The sequence below is a fragment of the Hippopotamus amphibius genome, chromosome 5 (assembly GCF_030028045.1).
Source record: "Hippopotamus amphibius kiboko isolate mHipAmp2 chromosome 5, mHipAmp2.hap2, whole genome shotgun sequence".
NCBI classification, from domain to species: domain Eukaryota; kingdom Metazoa; phylum Chordata; class Mammalia; order Artiodactyla; family Hippopotamidae; genus Hippopotamus; species Hippopotamus amphibius.
Window position 1 is genome coordinate 63,309,050 of NC_080190.1, and position 23,266 is coordinate 63,332,315.

A 23,266-nucleotide genomic window follows, 5' to 3' on the forward strand; every position below is an offset into this window, starting at 1 on the left:
TAGGCAGCTGCCTTTTCGCTCTGTCCTTGCATGACCTCTTCTCTTTGCATGCACAGAAAGAGCTCTGATGTTGCTTCCTCTTCTTATAAGGATGCCAATCATATAGGATTAGGGTCCCAGCCTTCTGACTCATTTAACCTAAATTACCTCCCTAAAAACCCTATTTCCAGACCTGGTCACCTTGGGGATTAGGGCTTCCACATATGGATTTTGAGGGGGACACAATTCAGTCCATAACACATGGATATACCAAATTTTGTTTATCCATTCATCAGTTGATGGATGTTTAGGTTGGTTCCACTTTTTGACTATTAAGAATAATGCTGCTGTGAACATTCATGCAGGTCTTTTGTGTGGATATATTTCTGTTCTCTTGGTTATATACCCTTGAGTGGAATTGCTGGGTCATATGGTAATTTTATGTTTAACTTTCTGAGGAACTGCCAAACTGTTTCCACAGTGGCTGTACCACTTTACATTCCCACCAGCAATTTATGAGAGTTCCAATTTCACATCCTCATCAACACTTGTTATTGTCCTTTTTTTTTTTTTTTCAAATACAGCTATCATTGTGGGTATGAAGTGGTATCTCATTGTGGTTTTGGTTTTGATTTGATTTCCATAATGAATAATGATGTTGAACATCTTTTCTTGTGCTTATTGGCTATTTGTATATATTCTTTGGAGAAATATCTCTTTGAGTTATTTGCCAATTTTTAAGTTGGGTTTTTTCCTTTGTTTTTGAGGTGTTAGTTCTTTATATATTGTGGGTACTAGATTCTTATCAATTGTATGATTTACATACATTTCCTCCCATTCTGTAGGCTGTCTTTTCACTTTCTTGATAATGTCCCTTGATATACCCTAAAGTTTTTTTTTTTGATGAAGTCCAATTTATCTGTTTTTTTCTTTTGTTGTTTGTGGTCTTGGTGTCATATCTAAGAGTCCACTGTCAAATCAAAGCTCATGAAGATTTACTCCAATGTTTTCTTCTAAGTTTTATAGTTTTAGCTCTTAAATGTGTACCTTTGATCCATTTTGAGTTGATATTTTGTATGTGGTGTGAAGTAAGGATCCAACTTCATTCTTTACCATGTGGCTATCCATTTGTCCCAGCAAAATTTCTTTTTTTTTTTCCCATCTGAATTTTTTTGATTGGCATATAGTTGATTTACAATATTCTGTGTTTCAGCTGTGCAACATAGTGATTCACAATTTTAAAAGTTTATATTCCATTTATAGTCATTATAAAATATTGGCTATATTCCCTGACAGTACCATTTCTTAAAGAGACTGTTCTTCCCCCATTGAATGCTTTTGGCACATTTGTTGAAAGTCAATTGGCTATAGATGTGTGGATTTATGAGGGTGAGTCAAAAATTATCTGCACTCTGGCTGTAGAATTTATAGAAGTTTTAATATAACTGGAGTACAGATAATTTTTGACTCACCCTCTTATTTCTGGACTTTTGATTCTATTCCATTGATCAATATGTGTTCTTATGCCAGTACCAAACTGTTTTGATTACTGTAGCTTTGTATTATGTTTTGAAACCAAGAAGTGTGAATCCTCCAAATTTGTTCTTTTTCAATATTGTTTTGGATATTCAGGATACCTTGCATTTCTGTATGAATTTCAGGATCATTTCTGCAAAAAAGGCAGTTGGAATTTTGATAAGGTTACACTCAACCTATAGATGTATTTAGGGAGTATTGCCATCTTAACAGTATTAAGTCTTCCAATCCATAAACAGAGGGTGTCTTTCCATTTCTGTAGGCCTTTTCTATTTTCTTCCAATAATGTTTTGTAGTATGCAGTGTACAAGTCTTACACTTGCTTGGTTCAGTTTATTCCTAAGTATTTTATTCTTTTTGATGCCATTATAAATGAGTTGTTTCCTTAATTTCATTTTTGATTGTTCATTGATAGAAGCTGGAAGAATTTTGAGAAGCATGATAGAGAAGACATAAATTACTTTGAACAGACTTAGGAGGAATCTGGATTTGGAGGATGCTATAAGGGAGGGCTCAAAAGGAAATGAGGAACATGTTATTAGAAGCTGGAAGTAGGGAGATGCTTGTTATTTTGTGGCAGAAAGCTTAGTGAAATGGTCTCCTGTGGTCATGTGGAAAGCAGAACTTTTTTATTTTTATTTTTTTTATTTTTTATTTATTTATTTTTTTTGGCACACGGGCTTAGTTGCTCCGTGGCATGTGGGATCTTCCTGGAGCTGGGATCGAACCCGTGACCTCTGCATTGTCAGGCGGATTCTTAACCACTGCGCCACCTAGGAAGCCCCGAAAGCAGAACTTTTGAGTGATGATCTTGGTTATATAGCTAAGTAGACTTCCAATCAAAGTGTCAAAGGTGAGGCCTAACTTTTTTCTTGCTGCTTATAATAAAACACAAGATGAGAGAGGTAAATTGAGGGAAAAACTATTAAATATAAAGAAACCAGGACTTGATGATTTTGAAAATTCTCAATCTCTCTAGATGGTAAAAGATTCTAAATAAAGGAAGGCTTTCAAACCTTCAAAATTCTACTGGCAGGAAGCAGTCTAATAAAATTACTTAGCTACGAACATGTGCTACCTTTCATGAAAAAGGAAGGATGACTCAAAGAGCAAAACCAAGAGCTCAGAAGGTAGAGCAGAGAGCTGAGAGAATTATTTCCAGGCCTTGAAACTTAATGAAGGAACTCCCAATATTTTCACAGCTGGATTTTAGTATTGCTATGGATGCTTTTTTTACTCCCCTTCCCCCACCCCAGCCTTTTAACTGGAGTGTCTATAATGGTTATCCTTTTCCTGGCCCGCTATTGTATGTTGGGTGTGTTGGGGTCAAATAACTTGTCTCTAGGAGTGGAACGGCTGGATTATATAGTTAGATGTTTATATACCTGTGTATGTAAGCTTTAGTTTCACAGGTCTATAGATGGAAAGGAATTTTGCCCCAGTAACTTAACTTCCTATATTACATCCAGGAACTTCATTCATACCAGGACCTGATTCGAAGTCTTTGGAGCTGATGCTGTAATAGGATGATTCTCTTGGAAACCTTTGAAGGGAGCTGAATGTATTTTGCATGTGAGAGCACATGAATCACTAGGGGCCAGTGGGAGGACAAATTCCAAGGTGCACTCCCTCCCCCACCATGATTCTTAGCTCTTGGTATTCACACCTTTGTGTAATCTCCTCGCTTTGAGCGTGGGCAGGACCTGTGACTTGCTTCAGACCAACAGAGGATGGTAAAAGTGATGGGATGTCACCCCCGTGATTATATTATATCAGCTTCTGTGTTGCTAGCAGATTAGCTCTCAGTCTTTCTTGCTGGCTTTGGAGAAGTAAGCCGCCATGACTACTACAGCTACAGGAAACTGGATGCTTCTAAAAACACACAAAAGGGGAAGTGGATCCTTTCCTGGTTGAGCCTTTACATGAGAACCCAGCTCTGCCAACATCTTGATTGCATCCTTGTGAGACCTTGAGTAAAGGACTAGATAGCTGTTCCTGGACTTCTGACCCACAAATCTGTGAGATAATAAATGTATGTTGTTTGAAGCTGCTAAGTTTGTGATAATTTTTTTGTGCAACACAGAAAATCAATACAGACAATTCTTAAGAAGTTAAATATACATTTAACCATATAATCCAACGATTCTACTAGAAATTTACCCAAGAGAAAAGGTAATACATGTCAAAATTCTTGTACACTAGTGTTCATAACAGCATTAATAGTCCAAAAATGAAGCCAATCCAAATGTCCATCAACAGATTAATGGATAAACAGGTTGAGGAAAAATGGAATACTACTCAGCAATAAAAGGAATAAATTATTGACACACACAGTGACATTGGATGACTCTCAAAAGGATCATGCTGAGTGAAAGAAGCTGACAAAAAAGAGTAAATACTACATGATTCCACTTAAGCAGATAAGTTGTCATTTGGGAATGCTGGGTCAGGCAGGGGCAGGAAGGAGGGATTACAAGGTCATGAACTTTTGAGGGTATAGTCACTATATTGACTGTCTCATGGTTTCATGGCTGTATACATAGGTCAACTTATCAGATTATACATTTGAAATATGATTGGTTTATTGTATATTAATTCTTCAATAAAGCAGTTTTTAAAATGTATTTGCGACTTGCACATGTTTTTTTCTCACAAATAACTTATCAAATAGAAAGCACAGTCTTTATCTAGTCATCATAGAGTAGGCCTTAGTCCACTCATTCCCAGATATTTTCCAAATATCTGTTAGTTTCTATGAGAAATACAAATATGATTCTTTTGTACTAATGAACATATAATCTAATAGCCTGGTTAGGGTTTGGAAATCATAAACAATTATTTTTTTATATTGTTTTCACAAAGAGCCTTACCAGAAGCAAATCCCTCCCAGTGACTACGTGTCAACTGCTCCATACAGCTTAGGACCTTGCTCCACACGTCGTCAAACACATAAGCAAGGACATCCTCTTTCATGCAGTAAAATGGAGCAATGGGTGGGTACCCTAATTTCTGTTTCTCTATAGTTGCTTCTGATTTCTTTCCTTGAAACTGCTCTTCCCTGTAACAGAAGCAAGAGGAAAAGACTTTATGGTTATTCTTCACTGGGTGTTCATCACTCTTTTGGCTGCTTAGGAGTGTGATTTGTGTTCCTCCCCTACCCCTCTCCCTGCATTTGTAGCACAGGCATTAAGTTGCCATGTGAACTAAGGGAGTTTTAAACAGAAGAGACTCTGCATTTCCCTTTTTACACTCATCCTGCCCCCCAACTCTGCCAAAAAATAGGACAAGAAAAAGAAGACTGAGAATCATTGTGCCTTTTTTTAGCTTTAAGTAGATGGGTGTTGTGAGTTGAGCAACAAGCAAGCTATGACAGTTAAGCACACTGAAATAATCTTTTTGTTGTAACTGGATAACATGACACATTTAATGATGTGCATGTAACTCTGAGATGCTGCATAATTATTTGAGGCAATGATTCATTAGGGAAATAGTCTACATAGATTATTAAAATTAATATACTTTTACTAATCCAAATAAACATTTGGTAATTGGCTGTAAAGGAGAAAGACGGAAGCCCAGCAACACAGGAAGCTACCCTGAGGCTCTTCTGGAGACTGTGTATCTATAACCCAGAAACTTCCAGTTAGGCAAGTCTCTCTCTTCTCTGGCAGTGAGTGCCAATAGCCCCAGATTTCTGGGAGAAGAAAATTTGGCTGATAGATGTGCTTACCTATGACAGATGTATTATAAATTAAGACAAAGCAAATTCTAGAACTGGCTTGGGTGGAGAGAAGTATCTCCCAGCCTTTACAGTGAAAATTACTCCTAGGGCAACAAAGTGCTCAAGAATTAAATAGGAAACTGTAGGCAGGAAAGAGGGATGCTAAGAGATTGAAGCAGGGCAGCCAGACTCTCTTTGCTTCTCCTTTCCCAAGGAAGAGCTACCCTGGCATTAAGTGGCAGAGGAGGCTGATAAGTATTAATTGTATTTCAATTTATATTTCTTTTTAGAGGAGATAGCATAGTCATATGATGTAGATTCAAATTGTATAGAAGGAAATGTATGTATGTAGTGAAAAATAAGTCTCTTACATCTCTGTCCCCAAGTCCCCATTCCCAGAAGCAAACGTACATAGGTCCAGAGAAATAGGTACATTATACACTGTACTGCACCTCGCTCTTCTAATTATCAACGTATCTTGGCCCATGATCCCTGTCAATACATATAAATCTGCCTCTTTTAAAAAATAACTGCAAGGGCTTCCCTGGTGGCTTAGTGGTTAAGAATCTGCCTGCCAATGCAGGGGACACGGGTTCAAGCCCTGGTCCGGGACGATCCCACATGCTGCAGAGCAACTAAGCCAGTGCGCCACAACTACTGAGCCCATGTGCCCCAACTACTGAAGCCCACACACCTAGAGCCTGTGCTCTGCAACAAGAGAAGCCACCACAATGGGAAGCCCGCATACTGCAATGAAGAGTAGCCCCAAAGACCAATGCAGCCAAAAATATTTATTGGCTGTGTCAAGTCTTAGTTGCAGCACTTGGGATCTTCATTGAGGCATGTGGGATCTTTCAATGTCACACGCAGGCTTCTCTCTAGTTGTGGCGTGCAGGTTTTCTCTTCTCTAGTTGTGGTGGGCAGGCTGCTCCAGGACGTGTAGGCTCTGTAGTTGTGGCATGCGGGCTCAGTTGCACCGCAGCATGTGGGATCTTAGATCCCTGACCAGGGATAAACCCTGCATCCCCTGCATTGCAAGGTGGAGTTTTTACCACTAGACCACCAGGGAAGTCCCCAAACTTCTTTATCTTTTATCCTTTGGTAGTCTGGCAGGTAAAAGAGTATTCATAGTTTTAATTTGCATCTCTGTGAATGAGATTGAATTTCATTTCATATATTTAAAATCCATTTTCTTATAATATGAACTATTCATGTTCTTTGTTTTGTTCTTAATCTTTTTCTTTATTGATATATATATTAAGGAAATTAAGCCTCTGTGTTTGCATGAACTGCAAATATTTTTGCCAGTTGTCTTTTGACCCTGAATTTTTTCTATGCAGAAATATTATTTTATATAGTTATTTTTAAGAATTTCTTAAATGACTTGTAGATTTTGTGCTATGGTTAGAAAGACCTTCCCTATTCCCAAGTTATTTTTTTAAAAAACAATCTTTCATATCTTATTTTCTTCCAGACTTACATGATTTCATTCGTCACATCTCAGTATCTCAGTGGTACCTCTAAAGAGAAGACTGCCTTTCTAAAAATCTTCCCTGTATTACCTGAAAATTCATTTGGGTTTACTATCAGGAAAGGGGAAGAGATTCCCCAAGGACACCTATGAACCATGAAGATCACATTTTTAATTAGTTAAATCAGCTTTATTTTTATAATCTAAAATGAAGGGAAAAGACCTTCAAGGAAAAAGGAAGGAAAAATACGGATAATTTGACTCAGGCCAGATGGAGTGAAGGGGAAAGGGGCAATCTCTGGAAAACCAAAAAAGCATACTTATGATTCTCTTGGAACAATGAGCTAGCTCAACAGTGTTATGTATAGAAATCTGGGTTGTGTTTACCTGACCCTAGGACAGTGTACGTTGAGTATGTGAGTGAGCATGGCTCAGTAGGAAATGTGGGAAGAAGTCCAGAATCATGTGACACTAACTAGACCTAACCATAGCCTCACAGCCTAAAATGAAATTCTCACTTCTAGATGTGCTGTGACTATCAATTCTGAACTTTTAAAGGCTTAGAGGAATAGTTTAAGAGGTTAATATTTCAGAAAAGTAGCATGGAATAGTGAAGAGAGCACTGGATTTAGAATCAGCTGAATAAAATTTCCATGAGTTACTGGTGATAATTTACAAAGAGGAAAATCAAATTATGTGGAGAAAAAAATAATTCATTTAAAAATGTTTAATCTCAGGAAGAGGCAAATGACACGTGCAGGAAGAAAACATACAAGGAAGACTGGTATGTGGAAGCAAAAGGAATTTATATCAACTAAGTACATGAACACTGGATAACTGAGAAGTAAGAGAAAATAAATAACAGAAACAGACATAAACTTAATTATAGGTAATGTTGGTAGTATACTTTAGAAAAAACAGATATTAACAACAAAATAGGAGGGGAGTAAAAAGTGTAAAAGACATAATACTCACGTATCTGTGTGGTCGAATGCTAGGTATTCCTCTATTATTCCTTCAGAGAAGATTATACAGTCTTCCTCTTCTCTTCCCATAGAACACAAGCTAGATTTGGCAATGCAAGATGCTTTAGGAGCATATGATGAAGAAAAATGTAACTTCTTTCCCCTAATACCAAATCTGGAAGAGGAAAAATATTAATTATGTACAACATAAACATTTCTCACAGCAACTCATTCGCACAAATTTCAACTAAAAGTCCCTTGCCCTGGTGACACCTTCCTGGGTTACTCTAAACCTTAATACCTATTATTTCTCAGGACAGGAATAAATACTAGCTATAGACCCACTCTGCTTAGGTGTATTATGCACTATCAAATACTGCTTGCCATCTTTTTCCAGATGCAACAGCTATGGCTATTAAATAAGGTTTATTTTAATCTAAGAATATTTATATTCATAATTAAGCCTTTTTTTAAGCTCTTTATTGGAATATAATTGCTTTACACTGTTGTGCCAGTTTTTTTCTGTACACCAAAGTGAATCAGCTGTATTTATACATATATCCCCATATGCCCTCCCTCCCACCCTCCCTATCCCAGCCCTCTAAGTCATCACCCATCATCAAGTTGATCTCCCTATGTTGTGTGGCAACTTCCCACTAGCTATCTATTTTACATTTGGTAGTGTATATATGTCAATGCTACTCTCTCACTTCATCCCAGCTTCCCCTTCACCCCCCAGCCCACCCCATGTCCTCACGTCTTTTCTCTACATCTGCATCTTTATTCTTGCCCTGTCACTGGGTTCATCAGAACCATTTTTTTTAGATTCCCTATATATGAGTTAGCATACGGTATTTGTTTTTCTCTTTCTGGCTTACTTTGCTCTGTATGACAGTCTCTAGGTCCATCCACCTCACTACAAATAACTCACTTTCATTCCTTTTTATGGCTGAGTAATATTCCACTGTATATATGTGCCACATCTTCTTTAACCATTCATCTGTTGATGGGTCTTTAGGTTGCTTCCATGTCCTGGCTATTGTAAATAGTGCTGCAATAGTGAACATTGGGTTGCGTGTGTCTTTTTGAATTATAGTTTCTCCAGGTATATACCCAATAGTGGGATTTCTGGGTCATATGGTAGTTCTATTTTTAGTTTTTTAAGAAACCTCCATACTGTTTTCCATAGTAGCTGTACCACATAATTAACTCTTTAAAGTGCCTCAGGAGGTTATGTGTTTATTTCAGTAACTCCTCACTGTTCAAAATGCATGCTCCTAAAGGGAAAGGATCTTCCCTTATTTATATTTAAAGTTCTTTTTGTACCCAGGTATTCAATGAATATGTGAGGATGCATTTACTTCAGCAGGTTTACTTTGGAGAATATCAAATCTGTGCAGTACATTTTTTTAAATGGCTCTCAGTTTAACCAAATATTAAGTATAACCAATGTATGCTTTGTGTACTTTTTTGTATCTTAAATATTTTTTTTAAACAATGAAAAAAGAATAAACCTATTCTTTTTTCAGCAAGGCTAGTGGGAAAATCTTTTTGGAAGACATTTTCGAAATATATATTAGAAGCCTTAAAACAGACATACCCATTGATTCAGTGGTTTCATTTGTAGGGATTTCCTTCAGGGATGTGACCTGTAAGATTTAGCTATAAAAATTATCATCACAGAACTGCTTATAATTGCCCAAAATCAAAACTGGCCCAACTGTTTCAAAATATAGGATAAGGGATTGGTTGTTAAAGTAATGGTATATCCATGCAATGGAATTCTATGAGGTTATTAAATTACTCTTAGGGGAGAAAATGGAAGATGCCCATAATAAAATGGTAAGTATAAAAATATTAGAAAATATGTACAATAATTTCATAAAATTCTATACATATGTGGCAGAGAATGCTATGTGCCCTCAGTATTCATTCTCCCTTCTCTCCTAGTACATCATGCCACTTTAATTCAGGGAGAGCAACACACCTCAAAAGACTACATTTCCCACCACCTTGCAGCCAGACGTGACCAATGAAATATGAGCAGACTTGTTATGTGGGACTGGCTGTTTAAAGAGAACTGGCTTAGCTTTAAGGGGTGCCCTTTTGCCCTTCTGCCATTCCTCCTTCCTGCCACCTGGAAAGTGAATGTCATGTTTGGAACTCTATCAGCTATCTTGGACCACAAAATAAACTCAGGGAAAACATTCTGGGCTAGCATGGTATAGCAGAAAGATGAAAGGAATCTGGCACCCTGAAAACACCGTGCCACCACTATACTATCTTTAGATACCCTTCCTCCAGACTTCTTTTAAAAGAGAAATAAATTTCTCTGTTACATAAGCCATAAAGTGTATGATTCATAGGAAGCGGTTGGAAAGGTACTAGGCCAGACTGTGAAGTACTTTGTTAATTGATAGCAATGGAATTAAAGTTAGTTAAAGTTTTTAAGAAGGGGAATGATAGCATCCTTGCTTTGGTGGTGATGAAGAGGGTAATGTGGTTAGGAGCCTAATGCAAAAGATGAAACAACAGCTGGTAAGCTGATGAGAACCTGGACCATGGCAGGAAGCAGGGGGATGGAGAGACAGTAAGAGATGGGAGAAACAGTTTGAAGAACCAATATATCAAAACCAGCTGGTATTACCATTTATAAATGTCTCTAAATTTGAGACTTAAGGTTTTTTAAGTCTCTATTCTGAAATTCTAAAGCAGCAATACCCAAATTCTAGTCAACAGATTTATGGCAATCCATGACAAAATTTTTACTGATCTGCATCAAAATGAGCAAAATAAGAACAATGCTCAGTAAGACTATAAAATACCCTTTCTTGAAAAGGACTGACCTTATTTTGAGACATGCTTTTTTGTTAATATGTCATTTCTTTTATAAAATAGTGGTGGTAGTTTTTTTTTACCATAACATGAAAAAATTAAAAACTGTCAAACCCCTGTCAAACATTGCACTCCCAACATTCCATATGTTATTGTACTATTGCATCATTCCATTTGAATTATTAACCACTCATTTTTTAGTTAGTGGTAACTAATGGAATTGCTTGCTCTGAAAAAAAATAGGCTTTTCTAACAAAGTGTAGGCCTTTTTGTTAGTTAAAAAGTTTTCAGTTAGATGAGAAGGAAAAATGTTCTCATTTCCCCTAAAGCTGAAACAAAAACCAGATAGTATTCTACATCATAAAACTGTCTTTGCAAATGTTATTTCTAACAAAGGGATCTTTTAAATCATCAGACTTCAGAGATTACCATGTCTGGAAAATAACCTTTAACTTCTAAAATGTTTGTAATTTTTTTACTTACTAAAAGAATAACAGTGGTCTTACCTAATAATGTATTGTCCTGATAGTCATATTTAAGTTCAGATCTGTTTTCTTGTGAGAGGAAAGAAATCAGTGCCACTTTATTCTTCTCCCACATGCATGGAGGATAAAATGACTTTGCTAGGTTTCTTATTTAAACAAAGAGTTTAATTTGGAGCCAGCCCACTCAGATGTAGGCCTTAGGAGGTGGAATTCTGCAGCCTTCATGGAGGTGATCACTGAAAGGCCCTCCAGGGTGGCTGGGAGGAACAAGTGGCCAAGAGCTCTCCTTCCTGACTAGGATCTGAAAAGTAGAATTAACCACTCTCAACTCCATTTCAGACCAAACTTATCTCCCAGTGGACCTCTAGCAATGACCAAAATAGAGGAAAGTTACATGAAGTAGTGATCTCATGATGCCAAAAGGAAGAAAATATAACTTAGTACACTAGGAAAGGAAATATGATTGTGGATGGTCCTTACAAGTAAAAGAACTGAAGGAAAACATATCCATCGTTTTGGAGAGCTTCAGAAAGCTCTTCATATCTGAAAAAATGTGATTTGTAATTAGGTTGACTGGGCTCTTGCATTTAGGACAGTTATAAAAAAAACAGTGAAAGCAAAAGCTATAATTTGTAATGAGTAACATGAGGCAGGTGGGCTTAGGACAAACCATACCATGTCACTTTAATGATTTTTTTTTTAAGCTGTGGTAAACAATATAACATTAAATACACCATCGTAACCATTTAAAACTGCACAATTCAATAGTGTTAAGTATATTCACATTATTGTGCAGCAGATCCCTTGAACTTTCTTATACTGCAAAACTGAAACTCTGATACCCATTAAACACTAATTGTCTCTTCCCTTTCCTCCCCTCCCTTGGACAACTATGCTTCTACTTTCTGTTTCTAAGATTTGACTACTTTAGATACTAAATATGGGTGGAATTGTATTGTATTTGTCCTTTTGTTACTGGCTTATTTCACCTAGAATAATATATTTGAGGTTCATCCATATTGTAGCATGTGAGAGGATTTCCTCTATAATATTCCATTGTATGTATATACCACATTTTCTTTACCCATTGATCTGTTGATGAATATTTGGGTTGTTTCCACCTCTTGGCTATTGTGAATAATGCTGCAACGAATTGGGTGTGCAAATATCTCTCTGAGATACTGCTTTGAATTTTTTTGGATATATACTCAGGAGTGGGATTGCTGGATCATATGGTAATTCAATTTTTAATTTTTTAAGGAACTTCCATACTGTTTTCCTTAATGGCTGCACCATTTTACATTCCCTCCCAACACCTTCACAGAGGTTCCAATTTTTTCTCTACATTTTTGCCAACAGTTGTCGCTTTCTGTTCTTTTGATAGTGGCCATGCTGATGGGTATGAGGTGATATTTCATTGTGGTTTTGATTTGTATTCCTCTTATGATTAGTGATGTTGAGCATCTCTTCGTATATTTGTTGGCCATTGGTTTATCTTCTTTGAGAATTTTCTATTCTCTAGTCCTTTCTCCTTTCTCCATTTTTATTTTTTATTTTTTTAATATTTATTTATTTAATTTTGGCTGCATTGGGTCTTTGTTGCTGCCTACGGGTTCACTCTAGTTGCGGTGTGAGGGCTTCTCAGTGAGGTGGCTTCTCTTGTTGTGGAGCACAGGATCCAGGCACACGGGCTTTATTAGTTGTGGCGTGTGGGCTCTAGAGCACAGGCTTAGTAGTTGTGGCGCACAGATGCTCCGCGGCATGTGGGATCTTCCCGGCCCAGGGCTCAAACCTGTGTCCCCTGAATTGGCAGGTGGATTCTTAACCACTGTGCCACCAGGGAAGTCCCTGTCCATTTTTAAATTGGGTTATTTTTGTTGTTGTTGAATCGTAGAAGTTCCTCATATGTTCTAGATATTAACCCTTTATCAGACATGTGATTTGCAAATATTCTCCCCCATTCCACCGGTTGCCTTTTCACTCTGATTGTTTCTTTTGATGCACAGAAATTTTTGAGTTTGATATAGTCCCATTTGTCTGTTGTTGCTTTTGCTGCCTAAGCTTTTGGTGTTCTATCCAATAAATCATTGCCAAATCCAATATCCTGAAGCTTTTCCCCTATGTTTTATTCTCAGAGTTTTAATAGTTTTAGGTCTTACATTTAGGTCTTTAAAATCCATTTTGCATTAATTTCTGTATATGGTGCACGGTAAGGGTCCCATTTCATTCTTCTGCATTTGTTGCCCAGCACCATTTGTTGAAGAGATTGTCCTTTCCCCATTGTGTAGTTTTGGCGCCCTTGTTGAAAATTAGTCATATACACAAAGGTTTATTTCTGAGCTCTCTATTCTTTTAATGATTTTTTAAGGGTTAGAATTCTGTATATAGTCATATACTTTAGCTACTTATTAGATATTATAGTTAATTTTTGTTGAGGTATGTATTTAAATTAAGGGTAGATAAACCCCTTAAGCTAACTTGAAACGGAAGACTTAATAGTTTTTTTTCAAATGGAAATGTCCTCAAACTCATCTGTTCAAGGTTCTTTTCTGGCCTGTGTTTTCTCCTTATGCTGCCACCATCTTCTATTGTTTTAAAGTTCCTGGAATTCCATTTTGACCTAGACACTAATATTTGTTTTGACTGATAACATTGTTTTGCAGCCATAATATCAATTTTCATGGAGTTTGTGTCATATAAATATGTTTTAATTTAGTTAAAAAAAAAAGTCAGTGCTAACCATGTTCTAGGCATTGTGGTAGGTGTTAGAGATACAAAGAGGAAGAGACTGTATTTTTGTGTTATTATACTGCTTTCCTCTGACCCAGGAATTCCTCAAGAATGGAAACTTGACTGAATACCTTGTTTAGTACATCTGAGATTTGAAAGAAATCCACTGTGGAAGGATTAATGAGAGAGAGAGAGTGACAGGATAAAGATAGAGATGTAGGCTATGGCCAGCTTATGATATAATTTTAGATTTGTATCTTAAATTCAGTGGGAAGCTAGTGAAGATTTTTAAGTAGGGGACAGAAATGATTAACCCTGAACTTTAAAAGAAAATCTGATGTAATGTGGAGGGGCAAGAATGGATATAATTTGAAATGCTATTTTTGTAGAAAATCTCAGTAGATGATAAACCTCATATTTTATGGAAAACTAATTTGTTAAAGTGAAAAATATCAAAATGAATTCTTGACATTTTTTCGTACCACTTATTACAAAAAGTGGCAAAATTGTAGCATCACCACCAACTTATATACTCCTCACTACCCAAATTTTGTTCCCAAATACGACTAGCCTCTTAAAGAAATTAGATCTCCTTAAATTTCAGCTGATTCCATGTCTTAAAGGAAGAAAAAAAATTTTTCCAGGATAGGACTGGAACATCCCACTGTAACCAGGAAACAAGGATACAGTCGAAACAAAAAAGAAGGAACTAGCTTGACATGGCCAACTTGTAACAGTCTGAGCATCGATAATAATTTTGGTTAATTAAAATATATAAATATTTTGAAAGGCAAAGAGTTTATTAATGGTATTCAAGAGACAGACTATCAAGTATGGACAAAGTGGTAGTGATATGAAAGTAAATATGGATTATATTTAATTTGTTATTATTTTCTATAAGTAGTGATATGCTAATATAGCTGAATAACTTGTTTCATTTAAGTATATGTCTGTATATAAAGTGTAGATAGGGTATAGCTGATTCATTTTGCTGTATAGTAGAAACTAACACAACATTGTAAAGCAACTATACTCCAATAAAAATTAATTTTAAAAAAAGTATAGATAGGTATTTGTTTCATGTGTATAGTAAAGAAAGGTACTTATTGAAAACTGTAAGTCAAATTATCCAGAGAGGCAGAACCAAAAATAAGAAGGACCAAGGAGCAGTGGTAGTAACAAGTAAAAAGGAAAGAAAGGATGTCTGTAGTATGTTGCAGAACGATGATTTAGCCAGATGTCCTGAAAAAGGAGGAGCTAACTGCTTAGACTTGTTCCTTATTTATTTGGGATCTTTAAATGGAACCGCTATTTATAGTTATAAAATAATAAGGCATATATAAAGTTTACACTAATAGATCAGGTAAATATATCTTAATAGCAGGACATAAGTTATGTAATTTTGGTCAGTGAGAATTAAAGAATACATCATTTCTACGGGAGACATTAGTTTGTAAAAATCTGAAATTTATATAAAAGGAGTGAACTTGAAAAGGCTTACTGGTTTAAACTTAGAAAGAAAGCTCAGCCTAGTAACCAGAAGCTTGAGTTTAAATCACTTTGAAAGAAGTAAACAAATCCCATTCTCTGACCAAAAGTCAGTTAGTTGATAACCCAGATCCCATAACCTTAATTGGCCTAAGACAATAATGTTTTACTTTGTGGTCTGATGAAATTACTACAAGCCCAAAAAGGCATCAAAAGTTTAAGTATTACTACAACTCTTAGATGGTATCAGTATAAGTAAAATTACAGTCTTAGGAAAAAGTAAAGGAATAATTTTAAAATGAATTAAAACTATGACATTTTACCATAGAATTAAGAGTAAGCAGAGGTTTTTAAAGTAATCCTATCTGGGTTTATTTTGCCTGTTTAAAGAGTTTGAGTTGTTTGAAGAATTAGCCATTTTAGCTAATGTACCAATTACCCATTTTAAGCTAATAAACTAATACCAGCTTAACTTCCATAAAGATATTAAGGTTTAATTAGTATTACATGTTTAAGAAAATCACTTTTTCAAAAATTTTTTCAAAAAATTTTTAGTCTTTTTCTTTGATCCTCGAATTTCTGTAAACCAGTCTACCTACACATTTATTCCAATAATGTGTATTTATGCCTGTGTTTATAGACAGACATAGATATAGATATATTTGAATCTGAATAACTCCTAAATCCTAGAGAATGTCTTACTTTTTGAACAAAAAAATTAAGTAATAAAATTCTAATATGCATAAAGAATATGGTCAGTCTTACAGAATTTGCTGTGCTTTACTAAATACCAATAAATAGGAAGTATTTTAAACCCTTAGTATAAGTGGTAGAATATAATATATGCAGACTAGAATACATAAATACTTATATATTAGAATACTTACATAGTAGAATCTCTTTCTTGAGACAGTGTTGCCTCGTGTGAAGCTGAAACAGCAGAAGGGGATCTAGGATACAGTCCATAACCTTCACTTGGAGTGATTATCTGCCTACCCAGAATCCTTCAAAGTGAAGAACATAAAGAGACAATTAAGAACCTTCACCTGGCACACATACAAAAAGTAGGTATTTTTGAAACAAATTTGATGGCTCGACATAGAAGTCTAGTACATACTTAGTCTGTTACTGATTTAGAATGATTCTTGAGAGAAATGTGAATCCAGAGCCTTTTTAAATGTATTATTTCTCTCCTGTGCAATGAAGATAGAAAGGATAAAGCTTTTCCACCCTGCTGAAAAACATCCAAGGAAACTGGGCAGACATTTGTAATTTGCCCTCCATTCTCTATGACCATCTTTGTTACATTTGCCAAAATGGGTGAAAGGCAGGCCAAATTGGTGAAAACTGAATTATATCCTTGAGAATATGAAGCTTTATAAATTTTAAGTATGTGTAGTCAGTGCACTAATGTGGTTTCTAAGGGAAGCTTCCTAATAGCCTATGTCTGCTTTCAAGTATACATGCATAACAATTTATTTATAGACAATAGTGTAATCAAATACATTTTCTAACCCTCTTGTTCAAAAGAAGGACTCTTTGGACAGCCACAGTACACAAATCACAGCTACTGGTATAGGAATTGTTTAACTTGATTAGGACAACATGTTGGTAGTTATGAAAACTCCGAGAAACTTCCATCAACATGAGTTTTTTATCATCTGAGGCTTTATACCACCTCATCTTATTTATACAAATCCATGTCCATAAAGATTTCAGAATACAAGCTTTCCTGGAAATCTGCTTTTCAAATTTTAGTATTAGCCATGAATATACAAGGGCTCCAATACCTGAGGTGAGGAAAGCTACATGTCCATCGTTGGCACTCTTCTTGTAGACCTTTAGTATGTACACTCAACTTCTGCTCATACAAGAGCTCGTCAATGGCTGTGAACATTGCCTGGACTTTTTCAGTGGCATTTTGATCAAGTTCCTAAAAGAAATTATCACCGCAAAATATTTAGGTGAGCTTCAATCTCTGTTAATAATCACAAAGGTTGAAAGCAATCAGATTTTGTTTTGTTTTCAATATTTAGTCCATTTGTGAGAAAAAAATTAAGTTAGTGCATTTTGGGATCTCAGAATGTTCAGATGGTCTCCCTATTCCTTTTTAAAGAAAATTTGTAGAAATATCTATGTTTTTAAGGTAACATTTTCTTCATCATAAAAATCCAGAAAAGTATAAAGAAAAATAAAAACTACCAATAATTCTACCACTCAGAGATAATGATTATTAATTTTATTATAGTTGCTTGGTTCCAGTATATTTTTAGAGCTTAAGGTAGACAGTCAATCCTATACATATATTACTTTGTAGTATGCATTTTTCTGCTGACAATTTAGGTTAAATCTTTACCCTATAATCTATCCTTTTGCAGCAGCCAAAGTGGTGGCTATAAAATGTGAATCTGATCACGTTATCTGATTCTGTGCCTACTCTCTACTTCACCTTTTTTTTATGTGTCCCTTTACATTCTGGTGGAAGAAAAGTTATACCTTCTTTTAAAAGTATAAGATGAGAAATATGTATTTTCACTATAACAGTGAAAGTCACCTTCTATCCAATGGGAAAAAAAAAGGCTTGCTAGGTAGATTTAAGGCTTAACTTTAAAGACTCAACACAAATATATTTTTAAAAATTTCTTACTTATTGTTTTCAAGTCTAGGGGTGAGGTCAAATTTTCCCAGTCTCAGTGAAACTTGTTATTTTTCCTGTTAAATATTTATCTACTTAAATTCTACTCATGCCAACTTTCTTTTGCTAATATTTGCCTGTTATAACTTTTTCATCCCTTGATTTTCAATGTTTGAGTATCATTTCATTTTTAATATGTTTCTTTAAAGAGCATGTAGCTGGATTTTTAAAAACCAGTTTCAGAGTCTTTTATTTGTAGGTAAATGTTATCCATGTATAATTATTGTAATGTGTGTGCAATATTTGGACTTATTTCTACCATTTATTTTGTGTTTTCTATTTAACCTTCTTTTTGTTGTGCTTTTTTATTCTCTTTTCCTTCTGTTACAGTGAGTTTTCCTTATTCTCCTTTTAAATTTGGAAGTTATTCATTATCTTTATATTCTGTTAGTTACACTTAAAATTTTGGCATCCATACACACTTATTTTGCTAACAAAATTTAAAGTTTTTCAGGATTTCTGTCCTCTACTGAAACAAAGAACTTTGATCATTTTGCATTATTACATGTATCAAATTATTATTTTGGACACCTAAAAATAATACAATGTTATACATCAATTATATCTCAATTTTTAAAAAGAAAAAAGAAAAGGAGAAAAAAGACATGAGATACATTGTGAGGATAAAATACACAAAACTTAATGACTGATTGAATGAGAGAGGTGGTTATAAAGATGATTTCAAGCTCTCTATTCTGGGTGATAGAATGCTGCTAGTAATAATGTGAACATTCATCAAGTAAAATAATTCTAATTTGAGAAGATATCAAAGCCCTTTATACTAATGATAGCCCAATCTCTATCATATCTTTTTTCATTTAACTTTTTACTTTTACCTAATTTCTGTCTTAGTGTCATATATTTTTAAAGCAGGAGAGGTAAGCACTTAGGACTTCTCAGGAAACACTTTTACTAGTGTTTTTCTTTTTTAAAAAATTTATTTATTTATTTTAAGGACTTTGAGATATAATTGACATACAATAAACTGCATGTATTTAAAGTGTACAATTTGATATTTTTTTTCTTATTAATAGTGTACATATGGCAATCCCAATTTCCCAATTCATCCCACCCCAACACTTTAGTAGTGTTTTTCAAGCCTCAGGACCATGTGGACAGTGAAATCAATTTTAAAATGTTATTAAATAATACCCAAAAAGTGAAATATAATAAGGCAGAACAGAATGTAAAATATCATAGTGATTACTCATATAATGGTTATTACCTTGTGTAACTTTGTGTTCTGTCTTATGTACACGTGCTGGGTTGCTATATCGACTATGTATCTTAGCCTGAGTTGCAGTTTAAACAATTCAAAAGTCAGTTTCTAGTCTACACCTTCCCTCCTTCAGTTTACAGGATTGTTGACAGGAACAGAAAGGGATGCAGGGGCTTAAGACATCTTTCACCACTTCGACAATAAATGACATTCCAATTATGTAAAACAAAAATTTTTTAAAAAGGACTTTGATATGCTTCAGCTTCCCTCTAAGCATCTTCTGTGTGATTTTTATTTTTGATATTCTTTAACTTCCCTCTCAGCATCTTCCATGTGATTTTTATTTTGAATTTTAGTATTAGTGTCGTTTTTAACACATAAAATATTACTGTTATTTGTTTTAGTAACTACTTAGGCTTACCAATATGCTTTGCCAATTACTTTGCTCTCTGTTGCTTCTTGTATCCCATTCCTTTCTTCTGGCTTTATTTTCCTTCTTACTACAATCTGTCCTTTAATCATTCTTTCAGTGAATATATGAATAGGAAATTGTTGTTCTGTAGATGTTTAACATGTCTTTATTTTGCCTTCACTACTGAATGATAGTATATCATATGTATATATCATTTTATTTATCATAAATATGATAGGGATATATCATTATTTATCATATATATGAGAGATATATCATTCATTTTTTCCTTAGCACTTTAAAGTTATAATATCATTATCATCTGGTATTTATTGTTAATTGTGAGTAATCTGCTGTAAGTCTGATTTTTACTCCATTACATGTGTTCTCTCTTTTCTAATAGCGTTTAACATTTTTTTAAATCTTTGATTTACAGTAGTTTCTCTGGAATATATCTGAAAGCATTTTTTTAAAATTTGATATGCTTTTTCAACGTGAAGACTGTTGTCTTTCTTCAATTCTTTAAAAAAAAAAATCAGTGATTATTTCTTTGAATATTGCCTTTTTCTATTTTCTCTTTCCAAAATTTGTTACACATACATTACAGGATCTTAATCCATCTCCTAACTACTCTTCAAATTCTCTCTAGTTCTAGGTGATTGTCTTAGTTCTCTCATTCAATTCACTACTATTCTGTTTCACTGGGTCCAGTTTACATACAGTAGTTATGTCCAGTTATCTACTGAGATATTTCAAATGCTATTCATGTCTAAGATTTTAAACTGGATTTTCATATCTGTCTTTTCTTAAATTAAAACCTCTACCTGCCTCGTTTTATTTTTTTAAATTTTTTTCAGGTTAGGGAGAGATTTATTACATATGATAAAAGAAGCACTAACCACAGAGGAAAAAACTGATATATTTTAGGATGTTAAAATTAGAATTTCTGTTCATCAGAAGACAACTTTATGGGAGTGAAAAAGCAAGCCTACTAAGTAGAAGATATTTGCAACACATATACCTCAAAAACATTTATATCCAGAATAATGAGCCCCTACAAATCAATTAGAAATATGTCAGAGCAACCAATTGGGAAATGAGCAAAAAATTAAATAGATATTTCATAAAAGTAGAAACCCAAATGGTCAATAAACATATGAAAATATTCTTAACCTTTTTCTTAATCAAGGAGATGTGAAGAAAATCAAACTAAGAGATTATTATACACTCATCAGATAAGGAAAATTCTAAATAGTGACAATACCAAATATTGAGAAAGATAAGGAGCAACAGAAACTCACATCTTGCTAGTGGGAATGTAAATCTGTACAACCTCTTTAGAAAGCAGTGAATATTATCAAATAAAGATGAAAACACACATACACTGTGATCCTCTAATTATACTGTTAGGTACATACACAACAGAAATATGTACTTATGGGCACCAGGATACAGCTGCAAGAAAGTTCATGAACATTCCCCATAAAAGCCAAAAGTTGGAAACAACCAAAATGTCCATACATTTTTTAATATATTAAATATCTCTGTTATATTCTTAAAAGGGGATAATGTATAGCAATGAATAAGAAGAAAACTACAGGTCCACACAACACTAAGAATGAGTCTTAAGAGCATAATATTGAACAAAAAAAGCCAGACACAAAAGATTACAAAAATATAATTCCATTTATATAAAATTCAAAAACAAGCAAAACTTAACTATTTTGTTTAGGAATGTATACTCAGGAGGTAAAAATATAAATTAAAAAGGCAAGAAAAAAATACCAAAAATTAGAATAGTAGTAACCTTTAGGGCAGAGGAGGGAAGGAGCTTGTGGGCACTCAAAATGTTCCATTCTGTGACATGACTAGTCACATAGCTGCTATGGACTGAATAGTGTCCCCCCAAATTCATGTGTTGAAACCCTTATTGCCCCCCATGTGACTGTACAGGAGAACTACCTGCTTTGTTTTAAAACCTCCAATAATTTTAATGGATGCTGTTTTATCCCTTAACTTTTTGAGTGTTTTAAAAGTTTAATAAACCTATTGAGGAATAATTTACATACGATAATAATACAGGACAATGACATTTGACAAATGTATTCACCCAAGTAACCACCATTCCTTTCCAGATGTAGAACATTTCTTACACCCCAGAAAGTTCCCTCATACCCGTGTCCCGTTTATGTTTCCCATTCCCCATGTCATGAAACCATTATCAGATTTATATCACTACAAATTAGTTTTGTCTGTTCTAGAACTTCATATAAATAGGATCGTGCAGGATGTATTTTTTTGTGTTTAGCTTCCTTCATTCAGCATGTTTTTGAGGTTCACCCATGTTGTTGCATGTATAGTAATGCATTGTAAGACTATGCCGCAATTTGTTTATCCATTCTCCTGTTGAGGGACATTTGCATTATTTACAATATTTGTTATTATGAATAAATCTGATATAAACATTCATGCACAAATCTTTTTCTGGATATATATTTTTATTTCTCTCAGATAAATACCTAGCAGTAGAATTACTGGGTCTTATATAATGAGTGGATGTTTAACATTAAAATAAACTACTAAAACTATATTGCAGAATAAATATACAGGTTAGCGTTCCCATAAGAAATGTGTGAGCATTAAATCTTCTCCACATCCTGGCTAATACTAGGTATTGTCAGTCTTTTTAGTTTTAGCAATTTTAGTGAATGTGTATCATGACAGTTTTAAATTTGCATTTCCTTGATGATAATGATATTGAGCATCTTTCTATATGCTACTTGGCCATTCACGTGTTTTCTTTTACAGTGTCCAAGCCTTTGCCCATTTTTTTTCAACTGGTTTATCTCCTTAACATGGAATTTTAAGTTTTGGATACAAGTCCTTTGTCAGATATATGTATTGCAAATATTCTCTCCCAGTCTGTGGCTTGTCATTTCATTTTCTTTTTTCTTTTTTTAAATAAATTTAGTTATTTATTGGCTGTGTTGGGTCTTCATTGCTGCGCGCAGGCTTTCTGTAGTTGCTGTGAGCGGGGACCATTCTTCATTGTGGTGCGTGGGCTCCTCATTACAGTGGCTTCTCTTGTTGCGGAGCGTGGGCTCTAGGGCGCAGGCTTCAGTAGTTGAAGCACATGGGCTCAATAGTTATGGCTCATGGGCTCTAGAGCACAGGCTCAGTAGTTGTGGCACATGGGCTTAGGTGTTCCGCAGCATGTGGGAATCTTCCTGGAGCAGGGCTTAACCCGTGTCCCCTGCATTGGCAGGCGGATTCTTAACCACTGCGCCACCTAGGAAGTCCCCTGTCCTTTCATTTTCTTGATAGTGTATTTGGAAGCACAAAAGATTTTAATTTTGATGGAGTCAAATTTATCCACTTTTTTAGGCTTGTGCTTTTGGTGTGTTATATCTGTGAATTCGTTGCCTAACCCAGGGTTTTGCAGGTTTTCTCATACATTTTCTTCTAAAACATTGACCGTTTTTGCTCTTACATTTAAGTTTATAATTAATTTGAGTAAGTTTTCTGTATGATATAAGGTAAGGGTCAGATTTCACCTTTCTGCATATGGATATCCAATTGTTCCAGCAATATTTATTGGAAAAAATATCCTTTCCCTATTGAATTGCCTTGGTTTGTTTGTTTTTGTTTTTGGCACACGGGCTTAGTTGCTCCGCAGCACGTGGGATTTTCCTGGAGCTGGGATCGAACCCATGACCTCTGCATTGGCAGG

The 23,266-nt window shown here is 34.9% G+C and overlaps 3 protein-coding genes across 10 annotated transcripts in view; 2 read left to right on the forward strand and 1 right to left on the reverse strand.

Annotated features, from left to right (window-relative positions):
- The window catches only part of DNAJC9 (DnaJ heat shock protein family (Hsp40) member C9), a 38,508-nt gene extending 22,262 nt beyond the window's left edge, over positions 1–16,246 (forward strand). The window contains exon 5 of one of the 2 annotated variants that reach the window (XM_057735861.1): positions 2,985–3,603. In XM_057735861.1, the coding sequence (XP_057591844.1) occupies positions 2,985–3,029 (45 nt within the window). In that variant the 3' untranslated portion in view covers positions 3,030–3,603. Of the gene's footprint in view, positions 1–2,984; positions 3,604–16,123 lie in introns of those variants that run through there. The other variant, XM_057735862.1, reaches the window with a different exon arrangement.
- FAM149B1 (family with sequence similarity 149 member B1) overlaps positions 1–23,266 on the reverse strand; it is a 59,163-nt gene that overhangs the window by 15,355 nt on the left and 20,542 nt on the right. For all 7 annotated transcript variants that reach the window (XM_057735859.1, XM_057735854.1, XM_057735853.1 and 4 more), the window contains exons 4-7: positions 17,001–17,143; positions 16,098–16,214; positions 7,683–7,847; positions 4,386–4,573 (exon numbers count right to left, since the gene is read on the reverse strand). In XM_057735859.1, coding sequence (XP_057591842.1) covers positions 4,386–4,573; positions 7,683–7,847; positions 16,098–16,214; positions 17,001–17,143 — 613 coding nt within the window. The remainder of the gene's footprint in view (positions 1–4,385; positions 4,574–7,682; positions 7,848–16,097; positions 16,215–17,000; positions 17,144–23,266) is intronic.
- ECD (ecdysoneless cell cycle regulator) overlaps positions 16,258–23,266 on the forward strand; it is a 57,117-nt gene continuing 50,108 nt past the window's right edge. Inside the window, exon 1 of the mRNA XM_057735851.1 lies at positions 16,258–16,274. Coding sequence (XP_057591834.1) covers position 16,274 — 1 coding nt within the window. The 5' untranslated portion in view covers positions 16,258–16,273. The remainder of the gene's footprint in view (positions 16,275–23,266) is intronic.